The sequence below is a fragment of the Carya illinoinensis genome, chromosome 13 (genome assembly GCF_018687715.1).
Source record: "Carya illinoinensis cultivar Pawnee chromosome 13, C.illinoinensisPawnee_v1, whole genome shotgun sequence".
In the NCBI taxonomy this organism is placed as follows: domain Eukaryota; kingdom Viridiplantae; phylum Streptophyta; class Magnoliopsida; order Fagales; family Juglandaceae; genus Carya; species Carya illinoinensis.
In genome coordinates, this window is record NC_056764.1 from 9,405,966 (window position 1) to 9,427,493 (window position 21,528).

Sequence of the window (21,528 nt, forward strand, 5' to 3'; positions counted from 1 at the left end):
GGTTTTGCTACCTCTAAAAGGAGGGAAAGTATAGTTGCAAGCATAATTGTGCACTAATTTGTGCATCAATGTGATATGATTAGTCAAAAAGTAGATTTTATTGAAAATAGTGTTAATTTAAATTTTAAGTATGAATAAATCAGTATTGGTACACAGATGAGTGGGCAACTGTGCTTGTATGTAGCAAAACTCCTAAAAAGATATCGTTCACTTCCACTCGTGGTCTTTGCGTCGAGTAAGTGAATCCCCGTTAAGTTAGCAACCTTTGCGTCCATTTTTGGCTGCAGCAAAAGAATTCGCAGCAAATAGTTGAAACTTACGAGAGGATTTCGTGAATCGCAGTTGGTAGATTTATTTCATGCGATTCACAATCGCCACAGAATTCTATTTCACGTTAAAGCCATTAAAATTGTGGTGAAAAGTTTATTGAGCGTTGTTTATATCGGCACATTAAATTTGCTAGCGAGAGAGCAGCCAAATCATTAACGACTCTGCTCTGTCCGCAATGGGCACTTTGTTGCAGCAGTGGGTAGTCGCTGTTAAAGGCTGAATCCAACTGCTCGCACACAATTTCTTGTAGCGTCGACCACAAAATCGTCATTACAACTCGCTTTGTATATAATGGGTCCATTTTGACGACTCTGTATTTAAGGTTTTAGCCTAATTTTGCAAAGGGTGACCTGATACTCTCTCCCTTGGTTAAACAAATCGTTGCCGCTGCTGCTGTGACCTCAATCCTTCTTCCGTGCTCTCGCCTCGTCACTAGTAAGCTCCTCGGTTGTATGTGAAATTTCCACCATCGACTACTTATCTCTCTGATCTACATTTATAAATCTCACGAAGGCCCTCTCTCTCCCTCCCTCTCTCACTAGTGCTGCCCTAGCCTCTCTCTGTGTCAGCTCCCTTCAGGAAATTTAAACATTGTGTTGCCATACTAGCTGAGCATTTCAGAGTGCTGCCACCTCCTGCGGTAAGCTCTATCCTTCAACTATAATAGTTATCTATGTCGGGTAGATATAAGCATATATCTCATTCTTGGGTACAATAAATCAACATGCTCCGAGAGAAAGTATCCGACATATATCTCATTTCTACATCTTTATGTAGAAATGGCTCTATCTTATATCCAAATATATATAAGCTGTCCATAGGAGGCAACCGAATTCTTGCATTTGTGAAATTATAATATAATACCAGAGCAGATGTTGGCCATTCTCAAGGAAATTAGACTATAGGTATAGACCGAATTGTTCCATCTCATTTGTTATCCATTTTTTTTATAGGTAATTTGCTGTCCAATATGTGCCTATAGTCTAATTTCATACTAGTTGATTAAAAAAAATTCACAATTACCATACATCCATCTTACTTTAGACAACAAAGTAATTAAAGCAATTGCATAAACTTTTGCTTTGTGTATGTTTGATTCCCATCCATATTACGCCATTGAAGGGCCCTTACATGATTTATGGTTTCCATAAAAGGATTCTAAAATAATATTGTGCATAGCAGTTTCTCGCTTCTGATTATAACTGGCCAATTAATGAGCAACTGATTTCCTTTCACATTCAAGCATGTAAGACAGATTTTGGAAAGTTGAATGGCCTGAGAAAAGATGAACTGAGAGATGACTTCCTTGGGTTTCGTAATACAACTTTCTTAGGCTACATAATACAGCTTTTAATATAGATATTTGTTTCTGGGGTAATAAGGAAAACACTAGTCTGCAAACTTCTTTTGTATTGTGACATGATTTCAGTTTTTTAATTGCTGTTGGCACAAAAAACTATGTCTCCGTTTGTGGACTTTAATATCCTTTGGAAATGGTAGAATAGGGAAAAAGAAGGGGGCAACAAATAAAAAAAATTTCTAAACATATATTTTAAAAGAGAAATATAAAGAAGTTAATAATCCATATTCAGCTTCACCCTTTCTTGCTCTTTGTTTGTGAGTAAAACTTGAATGCATAAGTCATATGGTTGGAAGGGGTACAGGCCAATCCTATGGAGGGAAGGGATGGCAAGGTATTTGTACTTTCAACTAGCGTGCTCGAATCGTATTGAATATGTTGGTCTACTTTTATAGAAAAAGCATAGTAAATGTGACTTCATAATGCTGTCTATATGATTTTTTTTGGAAAATAGCACTAGTTTTCCCTCTCATATTCTTCATTATTCCATTGTTTATGGTTTCATTGATGACCTATTATCACATAAGGTTCAAATGGACCAGAACTGGATGCACGTGCCAAATAGGTTTACATCACCTGAATATAGTGAAGGGGTTAATAAACTCCTCAATATGGCAAAAGCCCATGCTCCTGAAAGTACTACTTTCAGGTGTCCATGTCGGAGATCATCTTTTCATGATAGGTATTCATCCAAGTTATACACATTGGATCTTTCATGGGGAGGGTGAAAGTTGGAGTGTGAATTCGCCAAACAGTGATGAAGATGGCTTTGATCCAAGTCATAACTTTGTTGATGATATGGATGACATGCTAGAGGACACACAGGCTAGAACATTCATGGACCATGCAAGTGGGGGACATGAAGATGGTACTACTTCCCCGCCAACCGTGAGTGACGGGCAATCGAAAACATTTGACCAATTATTTGAAGATGCAAGACGTTCACTTTATCCAAGTTGCGAGAAGTTCTTGAAGCTCTCATTTGTAGTTAAGTTGCTTTATATCAAAACTGTTGGTGGTTGGACTATCAAGTCATTTCATATGGTTTTACAATTGTTAAAGGCAGCGTTTCTAGATATTGAAATACCTACATCATACCACGAGGCCGGACGCTTTGAGCGTGGTTTGGGTTAGTTATGTGAAGATATATGCCTGCCAAAATGACTGCATGCTATTTTGGAATAACGATGCAGACAAAGAAGCTTGTTCTAAATGCAATGAGTCGAGGTGGGTGTCGATGAGTGGGAAAAATGGAAAGATTCCCCAAAAGGTTTTGCGCTACTTTCCTCTGATCCTGAGGTTACAAAGGTTATTTATGTCGAAGAATATTGCAAAATCTATGAAATGACATAGAGAACAAGAAGTTGATGACCATAGTACTTTAAGACATTTTGCTGATTCGAAGATGTGGAGACAATTTGATAAAGACCACAGTTAGTTTGCACAAGATGCTCGCATTGTGAGACTGGGGCTAGCCAGTGATGGGTTTTACCCATACAATAATTTGGCTATACCTTATAGCATATGGCCAGTGATACTTATGCCATACAACTTGCCTCCTTGGTTATGCATGAAGGATCCATACTTAATGCTATCCTTGCTCATTCCTGGACCTAAAGCACTAGGAAACCACATCGATGTTTATTTACAACCTTTAGTTAATGAACTACAAGAGCTATGGGAGGGCGGTGTCGATACCTACGATGCATCAACTAAGGGGTAGTCTTGCTTACATGTTGCACTATTGTGGACTATTAATGATTTTCCTGCATATGCCAATCTTTCAGGGTGAAGCACAAATGGAAAGTTGGCTTGCCCATTATACAACGAGGATACCAATTCCGTGTGGTTGAAACATGATAAAAACACTGTTACATGGGCCATCGATGCTTCTTGCCACTCGGTCACACTTGGAGAAAGAAAAATGGTGCATTTAATGGAAAGGAGGATCATTGATTGCCTCCTTCCGAACTCATGGGACATGATGTACTTCATCAACTATTGTAAGTTGGCAATGTCGAATTTGAGAAATGTTTGAGAAAGAGAAAATGCACCCCAGATGAATTGAATTGGACTAAACAAAGTATATTCTTCCAATTACCTTACTGGTCGACGTTGCCCTTACGACATAATCTCGATGTCATGCACATTGAAAAAAACATATACGAGAACATCTTAGGTACGTTGATGGATATTGAAGGAAAAACCAAAGACACTGTTAATGCACGTAAGGACTTGATGGAGCTTGGTTTAAGAAAGGAACTACATCTACAACCTTCAGCTAGTGGGTACTCCATGTTGCTTGGGTCGTACACGCTGGACAGACATCAGAGGAGAAGTTTTTGTGAATGGCTTGCAACTGTTAAATTTCCAGATGGTTTTGCCTCGAACATTTCTAGATGTGTTTCAGTTGGTGATGGAAAGATATTAGGAATGAAAAGTTATGAATGTCACGTGTTCATGCAAAGATTACTTCCAGTTGCAATTGGTGGATTTTTCCCACTTGATATACGGCTTGCATTGATCGAGTTCTGTTCCTTCTTCAAGGCACTGTGCTCACGAACGTTGACTTTGGATATATTGAAACAACTACAATCCGACATTGCAATCATCTTTTGCAAGCTTGAGATGATTTTCCCACCTGTTTTCTTTGATATAATGGTGCACATTGCCATTCATTTACTCCGTGAGGTTTTCCTTACTAGGCCAGTTCAATATAGGTGGATGTATCCTTTTGAATGATATTTGAGAAAATTCAAGCGCTATGTCAAAAACAAGGCTCATCTGGAAGGCTCAATTGCTGAAGCCTATGTACATCTTGAATGCTTGACCTTCTGTTCCTTGTAATCCATGATATTGAGACCATATATAATCGGGAGGAACGAAACAAGGATATAGATAAGGACACCAAATCCATTCACTTCCCTATTTTTTTACAAAGGATATGTCTGTGCAGCTCCCCTACCTCCAGTCGATTGGATTAGAGTCTACTTGCAAAGGTAAGGTGGTACGTGCTAAATAATTGTGCAGAGATTGGTCAGTACCTAGAGTAAGTTTTTGGTTTTTCCCATTACATACAAAAGCAAGTCAATATCCTTGAACCCAATCTTTTATTACCATTCTATATTATATTTTTTTATGGATTCCTAGTGAGCACTATACGAAGATGAAAGAAATGGACCCAGCAACAATAGATCATAGCCATCAAAGGGAATTTCTAGCTTAGTTTTGCACACAAGTGAGTTCCCAAGTAGAAACATCTGTGCACATGTAATTAGTTATCAAATAAGTTTACTATAGGAATTCTAAGCTTTTGCTCTCCATTATGAACAGATTCAAGAGTTGTGTTCAACAAATCCTTCCGACGTCTCTGATGACATATATGCACTAGCTTGTGGACCAAATCCATGAGTTGCTTCTTTTTCTCCTTGCATCATTAATGGCACCGGATTTCACACAGTGTCTTGTGGTCAACACCGCCGAATCCAAAATAGTGGGGTGGTTGTTAAAGGGGAACACCAATCAAAAGCTATTGATTTCTACGGAGCTTTGATTGACATTTGCAATTATGATACATGGGTTGGCGTCATTTATATTTGTTTAGATGTGAGTGGTTTAATGTCAGTGATGCAAAGAGGGTAATACATGTTGGAGACCACATAACTGGTGTCAACACTTCTAGAAAATGGTATAAGGATGAGCCATTTGCCCTTAACTGTCAGGTAGCCCAAGTATTTTATTTGCAAGACAATAGTAAACATGGTAATTGGCTTGTCGTGCAAAGGGTGACAAGTAGAAACACAGACGATATTCCAATTATACTATTGGATCATGATGATGAGGATGATGAGTAGAATCTGAACTATGCTGCTTTTCAAGAGAACGAACCATCATGCGTGGTGGTAGAACTTGAAGAGGATGATAATGGGATTAGTTCTCCCTTGCATAGGACTGACGTAGAACCAATCGATGTTGCTGTTGATACACTTTTGCAGGACACAATATCTTATCCTGGTGATGATGACTTCATTGATGACAAGTTAGATGAAAACGATGATTACGAAAGTGGTAGTAGTGAAGATCTTGTTATAGATAGTGGGACTTCGTTTGACGATGGTACACGTTCATCTCTGTTTAACCACCCCTTGTTTGCAACTTTATTCCATTCATTAGGCATGCTACTATCAGTTATATTTAATGCAATTTCATATCTTAGTTGACCAATTTTTTCCCTGCAGATTCCAGGTGAGTGAGCATAGCAAGTGATGTTCGGATGGCTACCGAGGCAAACTGGTCTCTCTCGTAGTATCGCTATTTCTCTAAGTTTTAGTCTATACATGGATTGAAATTTTTCTCTCTGTGGGTATCGCATTTAATGGAATAGTAGAAACTACTAGCCCACATTAAGTAATGGGATATTGCAGTCATTTTATGTCTCTTAACACGTGGATACTTCCAGTTGCAATTTCAGTTTTTCTTTTTCTTTTTTGGCCCTTTCTTGATTGAATGGATATTGGAATTTAGGACAATAATAGTATTAGTGACTGATGCATTTGGTTAGTGAAACAGGGACTTCTGAAGTTTTTTTGATGGGTTTGATAATATATTCTTTTTCAATTTTGGGTGAAGATTGGAAGGGATTAAAAGGCATTTGTATTTAGTTACTTGCACTGATTTCCATCTGGGTTCTCGCTAAAATGCTTTGAGAAATATGTGCATTTTTTCAGTTCACCACTGGGTTCTCAGACTGATGGTTATATTTTTTAAAAGGAAATTTATTTTTGATAGATAGCTAGCATTCTGCAATGATCCTAGTAGTCTCACTGCACATACATTGGATTCATTTGGTTGCCAAGAAAATCACTGCACTTCCACTTTTAGGCAAACAATTTCAAACATGCTTTTAGTTAGTATTTACAGCTTACTTTGTTTCTCTGACATGCACATAACTAGTGGTTGCAGGAGTGGTTACTAAAGCTCCCATCCATAACCATGATGAAATTTCCTACTGAGGTAGCTTATGGCAAGGATGGTTCTGCAATCCTTGTTTCCTGCTAATGCAACCTTGCAATTCGATGTTGAATTGCTGTCTTGGACTAGTATTAAGGGACTAGTATTAAGGACGTATGTAAGGATGGTGGGATATTTAAGAAAATTCTCAAGGAAGGATAGAAATGGGAGAATCCAAAGGACCTTGATGAAGTGCCTGGTAAGTTAATACTTTTCTACAATTAATGATTGCCTCATGGGATGATTATTTGGGTTGTTGTGCTGTTTAACAAAGTTAATTGTACCAGCTGATGCAAAATAATACCCTCTTTTTATTAATGCAGTTAATAAAAAGCTATTAGAGGAGGATGGAACAGTCACTGCAAGGTTAGATGGACTCGAATTCACTGTCCAAGAGGGTGTGTTCTCCTACTTTTATTAAACAATGCCAATCTGAGATAGGTGTTGGGTTTACCTAACTCAAGTTAATTGAGAAATATGAGCAGAAACATCATGTTGTATGTTAGTGTGAAAAGTAATGAATATATGCATGAAGAATCGAGGGCATACATTTCTAAGAAAACTTATATAAAAATTACCTAACTCAAGGTCCTTTAACTTGAGTTAAGTAATTGAGTTATCAGAGACAAGGTGCCAATTCCTGCTTCACACCGATCAAATTAAAAAAGGTGCCGGAGCTTCACAAAATTTCTGCCCCTAAGGTTTGAGAAACTAATTTCTTGAAAAAAATACCTCGCCGTTTTCTAAATCTAATAAATAATAGTATTTGTCGGTACGTTGAATTTGTTTTACGTGAATTCATAATGTATTATTTCTTAGTATCTTATACTTTCTTTGGTTATTAAAAAATAAAAAAAAATAAAAAAAAAAGTCTTATTTTTTGCTTGTTTTCTTAATCACTGTTTAATTTCCAGTCTCTAATAGTCCTATATGTGCTTTTTATTTGTTTATTTTGTTATTTAATGGTGTTACATTCCTCAAGATATCTTTTTTGGTTAATTTATTCCAGAATTCTTGTTGTAGTCAGCAATCCCAATTTCAATCTCTTAAGTAAATCAAGTTGATGAAGCTAGACTGGACATTGAAATGTCGGCCATGTTGAAAGAGCAACTGGTTAAGGTGTTCTCTTTGATGAATGTACATCTTACAAACCTATTTTGGTCTATCCGAGCTCTCAGCAAAGGAAGAATCATGCCTCCACCAACGAATGTGACAGTCTGAAACATGTCACCACTAAGGAGGATCAGCTGCAACAACCCTAGGCCACCAACAAGCATGCTTCCACTAATAATGTGACAGTCTGAGACAAGGCACCACCAAGGAGAATCAGAGCTGTCCAAGATGTTCCCTCTAAGCTTAGTACAGTTTGTTAGGCATTTCCCTTTTTTGTACAAGACAAATAGGCGTGTATAGATGATTCTTTCTATTTCTGGTAAGCTGATAAATGTGGCTCGAGGTATATATATATGTATCAAGGCTCAGTGTAAAAGTAGTAGAACAATATACAGAAGAAGGAATTTCATTTTTTTCTCTGCAACTTTTTCTGTCCCTCTGTTCTTCACCTTTTAACATGGTATCAGAGCCTTAGGCTTTGAGTCTTGAGGTCCTATTCCTCATCTTCTCTTCAATCATTCCCAAACAGCTCCATTGCATCAATCATTCCTTCTTTTTCTCAGCATTGACTCTCATTTGATTCATTCACAATGACAGATCATGATGCTATTTCACCTTCTGAAGATCCAAAGAGTCACTTCTATCTACACCACAGTGATAATGCCAACATTGTGGTGGTGGTTCAACCACTTTCTGGCCCAAACTACCTATCATGGCATAGGTCATTTACCTTAGCCATTTCTGTCAAAAATAAACTTGGATTTCTTGATGGGAGTATATCTACTCCAAAACTAGAAAACCCTTTGTATATTCCTTGGTTAAGGTGCAACAACCTAATTCTATCTTGGCTGCTCAACTCAATCTCGAAAGAGATATCATCAAATGTGCTCTACATCAACTCAGCAAAGGAGGTATGGGACAAGCTGAAAAATCGCTTTGCTCAGCCAGACAATGTGCGCATCTACTAACTTCAGCAACAGCTCAGCTCCATTCTGCAAGGAAGTCAAACTGTAAGTGACAATTTTACTCAGCTTAATGGAATTTGGGAAGAAATGCATAACTAATGACCTATCCCTTGTTGTTCATGTGGGTTATGTACTTGGCAAGCTCTTAAATCAGTTGGTGATGTTCAAGAAACAAATTATGTGTTTAAGTTTCTTATGGGATTAAATGAATCATATGAACCCATTAGAGGCCAAATAATCTTGATGAGTCCTATGCCCTCCCTAGACAAAACTTTTTCCTTAGTTTTGCAAGAGGAAAGGCAAAGACAAACCAGAATCCTAGCAATGCCTTTCCCTGAAGCCTTAGCACTAGCAGCCTATGGCAACCAAATCAAAAGGAAAGAAAAATCTGACCTCAACTGTTTTCATTGTGGGAAACCTGGACATACGAAAGAAAAGTGTTATAGGCTCATAGGATTCCCACCCAATTTTAAGTTCACCAAGGCCAAAACAAGTCATGGTAATGGAAACTTCACTCACTCAGCAAACCAAGTCTTTTCAACTCAAGAAAGAGGATTGCAGGAAGCTCCTCAAATGACCTTGTCTCAGACTCAAGTTCAGAAGCTTATGGCTCTAATCAATGGACAGATGTCTCAACTTAACTCTAATGACTTGAGAGTATCATCAATGCATATGTCAAGCCATTTAGTTCCTATTCAATATATACATCTCCATATTTTTCCTCCTTATGTTGCATTTTGTTTATAAACCTTAAGGACAATAATTAATGATTCATTACTTGAGAGTATTATTGTAAAATGCTTGAAACACTCATTTGCATCTCTATCCTCTGTTGCTCTTCGGGCAATAATAAAAAATTGCGATGTTGTTGAATTGATGAAAAGTTTGCAACCCATGACAGTACGTAAAATCTTATTCTTATTTGCAAATTCAAATTTCTATACAACCACTTTGTCTAAATTCTGATATAATGTAGAAAGTAAAATTTTAGATCAAGATGAAGATGATTGTGATTAACTTGCACCAGATGTTTTTTTACATGTCATGCATTAATTGTAACAAAGGAACTGGGTATGAGCACAATGAAAACTTCATTTGTTACCATTGCAAACACCAAAGCATTTCCCAACCACAGCATGTATTCTTCAAATTTCTAGTTTTAATAATTTATGTGACAGATTTAACATATAGTTTTTATCAAATGAGCGAACGAATCGTAGCACTTTAGGCTTGGGTTGTAGCTAAAATTCCTATACCCAATTCTAGTTGAGTCTCATGGACGCCTTTTTCTTGAACTATTGGTGAAAGTGATTTCATTTTTGGCTGTTCCCTTTTACTATTTGAAAGAGGTTAGATCGAAATAGATTGGAAAGCGGCTTAAAAACTTATTAGGATTGAAAAATCCTCAGAGGAGATATTGTGATGATAACTAGGGGGAAAGACAAAAGGAGAGACGGGTGTTATTAAGCACGTTATCGTCGACAGCAAGAATCTGGTAAAAAAGCATATCAAACAAGGGCAAGGTCATGAAGGTGGAATATTTACCGTTGAAGCACCACTGCACATATTGAATGTTGAAGTTGTTGACCTAGTGATATGGAAGCCATGTAAGGTTGGATCTAGATATCTAGAAGATGGCACTAAAGTAAGAGTATCTAGGGGTCTGGGAGCATCTGGATCCATAATACCTCGTCCTGAAATCTTGAAGATAAGGACTACACCAAGGCCTACAGTTACTGGCCCCAAGGATACAACACTGGATCTTATATTGGAGAAGACCTATGATGCTAAGACAGGGAAAGGCATGCCTGAACTTTGAGAGAGACATTTTCTTGTTTCAACTTTATGGCAAGAGTCAAGACAATAAATTTGAAGATGTTGTAGACACTTATTTTTTTGGAGAGTGGGTGCGGGTGTGGTTTCAATGAGTTGAGACAGTCTCGTATTTGCCCTGCTTCCTTTTCGGTTTTGATGTACTATTTTAAGTTGCTCAAAATTGTACGAATTGCTATGTTCTCGCATGGACCACCTGATTTTTCTACTACCAAACAATAAAAAAAAAACATAAAATGATATTTTCATCATTTATAATCATCGAGCATATGTTGAAGTTGATAATGGTATAGGAAGACTAGCTGCTGTTATATTTGATGAAATTGCATAAGAAGTATTGGGCTATTCAGCAGTCAACTTTATGAATCATACTGACGATGTATCTTTTCTTATTTTTCACTATTTTATTATTTGAAATAAAAAAAATTCTATTTTGTAATTTGAGATATTTACTACATTATCTTTATATTACAAAAACAAAAAATTATTTAAAGCAAAATATAAGAAATATTCTTTAAATTGATTTTTATATTATAGCATTAAAACATAGGTAGTATAAAAAATAACTCTTGTTCTCAAAAGTTGTGAATGTCATATTTTCTTACCATGTTCTTAATTAGCTTGTCATTAAAAAATGTTATTTTTATCTACAACATACGTAACAATCTAATTACAAATATTATATTGTAAGACTGGTATTAGTTTATAGTAAGTCAATTTTCTATATATATATATATATATTTATATATATATAAATTCTTTAGGTTTTTATTAATCATTCAAGGCTATTAAATATTTATTATGCAGGAGTATTTATCATATATAGAGAATGTTGTAACACAAGTTTCACAAAAAAGGGGATGACTCAACTTGTTGCAGACTCTGACTGATTCAACCAATAATAACACAAAAACTTCAATGTCCTCTCAATTGATCCCATATAAAATGACACAAAATGACAAGTGATAGTAGAAAAACCAGAGAACCCACATTTTAAACTAATGTTTTTGTTAGACTTATATTAAACTTGTCCTAAATAAGTTTACTAAAACTATTAATATGATAAATATGCATTAGACTTAGTTGAATTTTGAACTAATGTTTTTGTTTTCTAATCTATTCAAACATGTAATTATTATACTCCAGTTAACTATTCTTATCCAAAAATATTTGTTAGAAAAATGTTATTAAAAAATGTTATTTTTTACCATGTTCTTAATTAGCTTGTCATTAAAAAATGTTATTTTTATCTACAACATACATAACAATCTAATTACAAATATTACATTGTAAGACTTGTATTAGTTTATAGTACTTAAATTTTCAATATATATATATATATAAATTCTTTAGGTTTTTATTAATCATGCAAGGCTATTAAATATTTATTATGCAGGAGCATTTATCATATATAGAGAATATTGTAACACAAGTTTCACAAAAAGGGGGATGACTCAACTTGTTGCAGACCCTGACTGATTCAACCAATAATAGCACAAAAGCTTCAATGTCTTCTCAATTGATCCCATATAAGATGACACAAAATGACAAGTGACAGTAGAAAAACTAGAGAACTCACATTTTAAACTAATGTTTTTGTTAGACCTGTATTAAACTTGTCCTAAATAAGTTTACTAAAACTATTAATATGATAAATATGCATTGGACTATGTTGAATTTTGAACTAATGTTTTTGTTTTCTAATCTATGCAAACATGTATTTATTATACTCCAGTTAATTATTGTTATCCAAAAATATTTGTTAGAATATACTTTTTTTTTCCCTATGCATGAAATTATTGATTGAGGTCAATATTTTATGAAAAATATCTCACTTTTCTAAAATAACAATTTCACCCAAATAGACAAACTTGCTGTACATGTTGCTTTTGTCCTAATATATATTTATTTATTTATATATAATTTTCATTTCGATTAGCATCAAGCAAGGGTATGTTCAACATGCATCGAGCAGGACTACAAACTAATAAATCAATATTGTTTGTTATAACATGCATGGATAAACATGATGACAAACAATAAGGCGTCACACATAGATCGCAAACAAATTGTAGCCTTATGATGCAATTGCTATAAATTAAGTAGGGTAAATCGGCATTAATTTGCGCAAATCTTGAATCGGTGTATGCAGTATGCATGGTTATGGGGACAACATAAATCCATTCACCGTCATCCCTCCATCGACGCAAATAATTTGGCCAGTGATGAAAGATGCCGCAGGAAGGCAAAGAAACGCCACCAACGAAGACACCTCTTTTGGCTCTCCAACTCTTCCCATTGGCGTTCGAGAGATGATAGCCTTGAACAAGTTTTCATCATTAAGAATCTACAATTCAAGCATCAAAAGGGGAAAAAAATCCATAGTGAGATATATATAAGTAATTCTTTGAACTTTTACATTTAACAACTAATTAAAACACGTTAATAATATATTATAAATAATTAAATCTATATCTTTTCACCAGTTTAAGCTTTTAGAACAATTAGTGGTAATTTTATATTGTATTAGAATAGTTTATGAGTTCAAGCTCTGACTATATATTCTATTTTATAAGTTTAAATTTAGAGAGTATGCAATAATTTATCAAAATAGAACTTAATTAAGGATGAGAAATGAAAGATGAGATGTTCGGAAGTAATTACAGGTTCAGCAAGGGGAGTCCTGGTGACCCAAGGTGCAACACAATTAGTCCTTATATTATCTTTTGCCCACTCGCATGCAAGATTTTTTGTTAGCTGATTCATGGCCCCTGCATACAATTATAGAATTAGTTTAATATATAATTATTGTTAATAATACTGTTCTAATCATGATATCTACAACGAGTTCTGCTAATTACAACTTAAGAGTATATATTAGAAATATATATACCTTTGGTGGCGTTATATATGGATCCAACGCTGACTGATATGACGCCAGCAACTGAAGAAAGGAACACAATGCTTCCAGCTGACGATGCTTTCAGAAGAGGATGTGAAAGTTGGCTCAAGTGATAAGCAGATTCGAAATTAGTGGCCATTATTAATGAGAAATCTTCAGCTTTGTACTCCGTTGTCGGTTTCATTTTGTTTGTTCCAACATTGTTAATCTTGATATATATCATAATTCGCCAACCCAACGTCATCATGTCCCCCACAAAAGCAGATTATATTTAATTATTCTAACTTACACGAAAATAAGAAAAGTTTTCAAAAATACATCAAGTACCGTGTGAATAGTACATGCACTTGCTACCTAGCTACAAATAATTAGCTGTCAAACATAATGAACGCGTTGATTCTATAGAAAAATGGGTGAAATAAGGTCGGTTTTGATTATTTAATTTAATTTTATATAATTATTATAATTGTTTTAAAATTTTATATTAAATATAAAATATAATTTAATTTTTTAAAAATTTTAAAATAAAAATCATAGTAAAAAATTATATTCTAATATTATTTTATTTAACTTTTTAATTTTTATTTTATCTTATTTAATTTTATCCGTATAATCAAATAGTAAAAGAATATTTCTTTAAATAATATTACCTACAGTTTCTATTTGAAAGTTACAATATAGATTTAAATAATTTTATCTTTAAAATTTCTTAAAATTAAAAAAATATTTTTCTAAATATAATCTTTTTTATTTAATAAAAAACTTACGCATATAATCCTTTTAACCGAAGACTACAAATAATTTCTGAAATATCTTTCGCAATTAGGACCAGAGCTGACAGGGATATGGGTATCACGTGGTCCACTTGGACTCCTCTCATTGATGACGTGAGAAATTCATTCTGTATGCACTGTGAAACTCCATTGCCTCTAGAGCCTAGAATCTAGAGTCTACCATTTCGCTCCAACATTATTTTTAGAAAATTTTATTTATAAAGTAGTTGCGTAAAATATATTATTTATTTTACAGAATTTAATTTAGAGGATAAATTTTAAAATTTAAGTAAATTTTATATTAATAAACTTTACACACAAATTTAAAATTATAATAACTCCTTATATAATATAGTTATATCTCTAACAAAGAATTGAAGAGGGATGATGACTTACAAGGATATTGAGTTTGCCATTAAAGAGAGATGAGACAGTAGTAATTAACTTTTGTCGTTCAGATGGAGAAGTTACATCGCATACTGAAACAGTGACTCGAAAACCCTTCTTCTCCCACCCGTGCTTGCATTCATTAAGCTCAGCTTCATTTCGAGAGCATGTATGTACAGCTGCACCAAAACGTGCAAGTTCCTCCACAATAGCATGCCTGCAGATCATGATCGCAACTAATAAACTTCTGATCGATTTAATTTGGAATTAAGGAAAACAATCAACTCCGATCGAGGCCAAAGACATGAGGATCAACTCAACTAATTTATTGTGGAGTTTATTACGAGACCCGATGCATATAAATGCACAACACGTATACAAGACAGGCTTACTGTTTTTTTTCTCAAAAAAAAAAAGACAGGCTTACTGTTTTGTGTGATCTGTATTATGTATACCCTAGACATGGATAACACATTTTCCACATAAACTCATATTTTTGTAAAATTTGAACGAAATAGTTCAAAATAGACCATCCAATAGATTCTGTCTTTTATCACTAATATCCAGTTTGCTATGGTATCACCTGATCTACATCTATGAAATATTGTTTACACTTGTATAAATATTTAATTTATTTCTCTATTTTTTATATTTTCTTCATTTCACTCATACTTTTTATTTTATTTGAAATGAATAAAATATATTAAAAAATATAAAATTTAAATGATAAAAAAAATAGATAAACTAATTTGTGATATATAAAAATGAATATTTAAAATAAAAACAAAATAAAATTTAATAAAATATTTTAAAAGATAAAATAAATAAAGATAGTGATAGACTGATAATCTATTTATAACTTATAAATAACTTTAAATATAATAATATTTTTTATTATATTTTAATATATCAAATCAAAAGAAAAGTCTTAATAAAATTTAAAATATTAATTTTTTATTACATAATTATATACAAGTTAGTAATCATAAGTAAGTTTATCATTTTTCAATAAATAAACTATTGAAAATTCTTGGATGATCACATTCATCGTTCAGCAGAGGAAGTCTCCCACCCTTTTTTTTGGGTTCAAACTTCAATCATCGCTAAAAAGACAAGTACTTTATTTCTCGCTCGCCATCATCATTTAGTTTGGTAAAACCGTAAAAGATCTTCATTGCCGACGGGAAAACCACTGGATTTAGGTCCGTTTAATTTTAGAAATGAGACGAGGTGATATGGGATTAAAGTTAAAAATTGAATAAAATATTATTAGAAAATATTATTTTAATATTATTTTTATATTGTAATTTGAAAAAATTAAATTATTTTTTTCATTTTATATGAAAATTTAAAAATTTTGTAATAATTATATTAGATGAGATGAGATATTTTGTGAAAATGAAAAGACATAATTGGCATATCGACTTAAATCTTGCACATCAATTATTGAGATCGTGACTTTGATCGGATTAAATTAGTTAAAAGTTAGCAAAACGAATGAGAGTTATGAACAAGAAATATACAGAAGAAACATGCAAACAAGAAGCTTGCATGCATATGATCTGAACCGAGATCAACCGTAGAAGACTTGGCTGCTTGGTCGACAGCCGTAGAAAGTAGCCGGGATTTTGGGGCTGCAGTAAGCATGCATGTATTTCCATGTGAAGGAGATCGACGCTCTTAAAGTTCTAAACGCATCAGGGAAACATGGGCATAAGAAAACTCGATATAGCATGCTATCTAGGCAGTTGATAGAAGATCAAACTAAATATGTAAGTTGAATACTTCATATCTATGATGTTTTTTTTTTACTAGTGAACAGATCAAAGAAAACTCGAGCAAAGCCGATATATATATATATATATATATATATAATCCTAAAAAAATCACACAAACAGAATAAATATGTTTTGTTTATATTAAGATCATAAAGAGGTTTAAAAGAGAAATTAAAGGGTAAAAGCTTACAGGCCAATAACAGCTCCAGCTCAGCTCCACAAAGAGCACAATCAGAAGTGGTCCCAACAATGACTCCAGCTCGGCAAACTCTTCTAGAATAAATCATGTAATTCTGTTTTGGTAATTGGTTCTTGTACTAAGGCATTGCAATTCGTTGTAACCGACTCTGAGCTAGGCTGGAAATGCCAGCACACACCACCTGCTCGAGAATATTCCTGAGCAATACTTTCTTTAAATAGCACACTGTGTAGTGAACATTCTTAAGGAAAATGAATATACGAATTCCTTCATTTTAACATGGCATCAGAGCTTTTTTGAAGACTAACGTCAAATAATGGCGGAAGAGTCATTTTCATTAAAAAGTCCTCATGCTCCGCCACCACCTTTACCATCACCCACCCCTACTCTGCCTCACCTTTCTCACCTCGTCACTGTCAAACTTACCCATGACAACTTCCTACTCTGGCGCACCCAGATGGTGCCATATCTTCGAGGTCAGCGACTCTTCCATTTTGTGGATGGGTCGGTTCTTCCTCCCCCTCCATATCTTTCTGATCAAGTCACACCCAACCCCGAATTTATTGATTGGACTCACACTGATCAGCTCATTTTAAGTGCTCTTATTTCCTCTCTCTCTGATAATCTCATAGCTCAGGTCGTCGGTCACTCTACTGCCCGTGATGTCTGGAAAGCTCTGGACAAACTCTTTACTTCTCACTTCCTATTTCCCATATTGGTGATTCTTCTCTTGCCACTTCTTCCCGTTCCTTTATTCTCAAAAATTTGTTACATGTTCCTAAAATTACAAAAAATCTTATCTCAGTTAGACAATTTTGTTGTGATAATTCAGTCTTCTTTGAGTTTCATGGTTCTTTTTTCACTGTGAAGGACTCCAAGACAGGGATCACTCTTCTTCGTGGGCCAACACATGATGGACTTTACTCCTTTCCTTCAGCTGTCATTCCACCTTCAGCTCAAGCTCTTGTTGGCGAGCGTACTTCCACCTTTCAGTGGCATGCACGACTTGGTCATCCAGCTCTTCAATTAGTTCATCGCATCATCACCACTCACTCCCTTCCAGTTAAACATCACGACACTCCTCACATCTGCCCAGCTTGCTGTCAAGCGAAAAGCTCCCAGCTCCCCTTTCGGTCTTCCCATCAGCACTCAACTCGGCCTCTTCAATTAGTTTATTCGGATGTATGGGGTCCTGCCCCGGTCCTTTCTAGAGAAGGATTTAAATACTATGTTTCCTTTTTAGATGACTTTACTCGTTACACATGGTGGTACCCGCTTGTTCAAAAATCAGAAGTGTTTTCAGTCTTTCTTAAATTTCAGAAACATGTTGAATTATTGTTCAATTCTAAAATAATCTCTCTTCAAACTGATTGGGGTGGTGAATATCGCTCACTACATAATCACCTTGAAAATCAAGGCATTTCACATCGAATATCTTGTCCGCATACCCATCAACAAAATGGGGCTGTGGAGCGAAAACACCGTCACATTGTCGAAACGGGCCTTGCTCTTATGGCTCAAGCATCCTTACCTCAAATTTTTTGGGTAGATGCTTTTCATACGGCAGTATATCTCATAAATCGTCTTCCAACTCCCGTACTTCAAAATCAATCACCATATGAAAAACTCTTCTCAAAACCTCCTGATTACACCTTTCTTAAAATTTTTGGCACTGCCTGTTGGCCTCATCTTAGACCTTACAATCGCCACAAACTTGACTTCCGATCGATGCAATGCTTATTCTTATGATACAGTGATTCTCACAAAGGCTATAGATGCTTGCATGTTCCCACTGGCCGAATTTATCTCTCTCGAAATGTGGTGTTTGATGAGCACCTCTTTCCCCTTGCTGTTACTTCCATGCCTTCTCAACCCATTCCCTCAACTCTTCCGTCCATCCTGGGTCCAATACCTTCACCCACTACTTTCGGATCATCCTCCCAAAACCAGCCCACTCGGCCCCACATTACTGCCAGTCCACTTCTTATTACTCATTCTCCTCCTGTCTCTTCTCAGCCCACAAGCCCAACTTCAAATACTTCTCAGCCTATTTCTTCTCAGCCAAGCACCCCCATAACAGAGTCTTCTCAGCCCGTTACTCCACTCCACTTTTCGACTCAGCCTATCAGTTCAACTTCATCTTCTTCTTCCTTACCGTCTCCCTCAGACTCGTCTCCTCCAGCTCCCGAATCTTCACTTGATCCTCCTTCGACCAACCAAATCGTCACTCGATCTAAAACCAATTCTCTCCATCCTCGCCGTTTCACTGACGGAACTGTACTCTGGCCACCACCACGAAGCCATCTCACCATTACCACCTCTGTACCCGAAGAACCCACCTCATACAGTGAAGCCGCAAAACACCATGACTGGCGACTGGCCATGTCCAAATAATTTCAAGCCCTTTTACAAACGAATACCTGGTCTCTTGTTCCTTCTTCTGGTATTACCAACTTAATCGGGTGCAAGTGGGTTTTCAGGACAAAAAGACTATGTGATGGTTCGATTGAGCGCCGTAAAGCCCGTTTAGTGGCAAAGGGCTTCCACCAGCAGGCCGGCGTCGACTATTCCGAGACCTTCAGTCCGGTTGTTAAGCCGACAACCATCCGGACCATTCTCAGCATCGCTGTCACCGAACGGTGGACTCTCCGACAGCTTGATATCCACAACGCATTTCTGCATGGGGATCTTCACGAACAGGTCTACATGGCTCAACCGATTGGGTTCATAAATCAAGATTTTCCAACCCATGTGTGTCGGCTCAACAAGGCCATCTACGGCCTCAAGCAAGCTCCACGAGCTTGGTTCTCCAAGCTAAGCACTCGACTCCTTGATCTTGGTTTTAATTCCTCTGCTGCCGATCCATCTCTGTTTGTTTACAAACATGAAAATATCACTCTGTTTTTGCTAGTTTACGTCGATGATATAATCCTTACTGGGTCTTGTTCAGCTGCCATATCCTCTGTTTTGAAGTCCCTAAACACGTCCTTCCCAGTCAAGGATCTTGGGCCTCTACGTTTTTTTCTTGGTCTTGAAATAAACATGCTTCCTACTGGGATGCATCTATCTCAGCACAAATATGTCTGTGATCTCCTCAAACGCACAAACATGGACCTTGCAAAACCAGTCTCATCTCCTATGTCTACATCGACTCATCTGTCCCTCACTGATGGCCCTTCCTTCACTGATCCTACCCTTTACAGAAGCACTATCGGCAGTCTTCAGTACCTATCCTTAACTCGTCCAGATGTTGCGTTTGCAGTGAACAAAGTGTGTCAGTTTATGCATGCACCCAAAGTCCCTCACTGGCAGGCCGTAAAACGCATTCTGCGTTACCTCAAACACACTGCTCACCTTGGCCTTCACATTCGGCCCTCTCCCGTTTATGCTTTACATGCCTTTTCCGATGCAGATTGGGCTGGATGCCCTGACGATCGCCGCTCAACTGGTGGTTTCTGTGTTTTTCTCGGATCCAACATTCTTTCATGGGGGTCCAAGAAGCAACAAACTGTCGCTCGCTCCAGTACTGAGGCCGAATACAAGGCCCTTGCCAACTCCACAGCTGAGCTCCTCTGGCTTCAGTCTCTTCTACGGGACCTTGGAATTTTTCTTTCGGCACCACCCACCTTGTGGTGTGATAATCTGGGGGCAACGTACTTGTCAACAAATCCGGTTCTTCACTCTCGCACCAAGCACATGGAAATTGACTTCCATTTTGTGCGTGATCGTGTTTCAGCAAAAACATTGAAGGTGGCCTTCATTTCATCTCGTGATCAACTCGCCGATGTCTTCACAAAGCCTTTGGCTTCAACTCGGTTTCTGCAACTTCGTACGAGTCTCACCATGGTTCCCCTGCTGGACTCGCGGGAGGGTAAAAGCTTACAGGCCAATAACAGCTCCAGCTCAGCTCCACAAAGAGCACAATCAGAAGTGGTCCCAACAATGACTCCAGCTTGGCAAACTCTTCTAGAATAAATCATGTAATTCTGTTTTGGTAATTGGTTCTTGTACTAAGGCATTGCAATTCGTTGTAACCGACTCTGAGCTAGGCTGGAAATGCCAGCACACACCACCTGCTCGAGAATATTCCTGAGCAATACTTTCTTTAAATAGCACACTGTGTAGTGAACATTCTTAAGGAAAATGAATATACGAATTCCTTCATTTTAACAAAGGGAAAGAGCGAGAGCGCACCCAATTCCTTTAGTTCCGCCCGTGACAAGAGCCGTAGTTCCCTCAAGACACCATCTACTTTCAGTACTACTGCTATCCACTTCTGCTCTACTCATCTTTCTCTCTCCGATCTCTCGTTCAACTGTGTGGCGCACAGTCACTGGCTCATGTGGCTTTAATACTTGTAGAATATTATATATAATTTATAGAGGAAAGTTAGGTAAATTTTAAACTGTGCAATTTTATTTTTTATATAAAAAAGTAGATTTCACTGAAAAATGAATTTGTTTTAATATTTTTTTATAGTGAAATCTACGGATTCTCAAAAGCCTTGGTCGACTTAAGAGTTGGGTTTTTTAAAATAAAAATTTTATTTGTAGTTATTTTTATATTTATATATTTTATTAATGTGATTAATTTTTTATTAAAAAATAATTGATCTAACTAATTATATCAAAATAAAATATATAAAAAATATATAAAAATGATTGTATGTAATAATACTCTAAAACTTTATTTATGTTGATATGACTTATTTTAGTTTTTAAGTGACTTTGTATATATAGCAATTACATAAATGAAAGTGACTTAAAACCATGTATTACATAGATCTTATTAGCAGTACCAGGTGTCCGCGAAATCAAGTAAGTTAATCATGTGAAATTTTTCCAGTGATCTGTTCATTCTAAAATCAGTATGAATGTA

At 36.0% G+C, this 21,528-nt stretch overlaps 1 protein-coding gene, 1 long non-coding RNA gene and 1 pseudogene across 12 annotated transcripts; 2 read left to right on the forward strand and 1 right to left on the reverse strand.

Moving 5' to 3' along the window:
* Window positions 1–175: 175 nt before the first annotated feature.
* Window positions 176–9,439, forward strand: LOC122292950. 10 transcript variants are annotated; one of them, XR_006237076.1, is made up of 6 exons: window positions 176–970; window positions 2,218–5,806; window positions 5,929–5,983; window positions 6,644–6,899; window positions 7,024–7,098; window positions 7,710–8,237. It is a non-coding gene; the product is annotated as an uncharacterized LOC122292950 (long non-coding RNA). The 10 variants fall into 10 exon arrangements; XR_006237075.1 differs by having other exon boundaries at window positions 177–970; window positions 6,653–6,899; XR_006237073.1 differs by having other exon boundaries at window positions 188–765; window positions 844–970; window positions 5,929–6,899.
* A 233-nt stretch (window positions 9,440–9,672) lies between these two features.
* Window positions 9,673–10,822, forward strand: LOC122290926 (annotated as a pseudogene).
* Window positions 10,823–12,635: 1,813 nt separating this feature from the next.
* Window positions 12,636–21,014, reverse strand: LOC122292949 (tropinone reductase homolog At5g06060-like). 2 transcript variants are annotated; one of them, XM_043101530.1, is made up of 5 exons: window positions 20,845–21,014; window positions 14,683–14,890; window positions 13,505–13,721; window positions 13,276–13,382; window positions 12,636–12,958 (listed from the first exon to the last, which is right to left on the reverse strand). In XM_043101530.1, the coding sequence occupies exons 1-5, from the start codon at window positions 20,937–20,939 to the stop codon at window positions 12,773–12,775; spliced, it is 813 nt and encodes a 270-aa protein (XP_042957464.1). In that variant the 5' UTR covers window positions 20,940–21,014; the 3' UTR covers window positions 12,636–12,772. The 2 variants fall into 2 exon arrangements, with proteins under 2 accessions (XP_042957464.1, XP_042957465.1); XM_043101531.1 differs by lacking the exons at window positions 12,636–12,958; window positions 13,276–13,382; window positions 13,505–13,721 and adding an exon at window positions 14,294–14,463 and having other exon boundaries at window positions 20,845–21,012.
* Between the last annotated feature and the right edge of the window lie 514 nt (window positions 21,015–21,528).

Excerpts from the sequence above, each read along its gene's own strand:
- LOC122292949 (XM_043101530.1), bottom strand. The coding sequence starts at position 20,939 with ATGAGTAGAGCAGAAGTGGATAGCAGTAGTACTGAAAGTAGATGGTGT. Across the intron at positions 13,383-13,504 it reads CATATATAACGCCACCAAAG|GGGCCATGAATCAGCTAACA; the intron begins GTATATATATTT and ends AATTGTATGCAG. Across the intron at positions 12,959-13,275 it reads GGACTCCCCTTGCTGAACCT|ATTCTTAATGATGAAAACTT; the intron begins GTAATTACTTCC and ends CTTGAATTGTAG.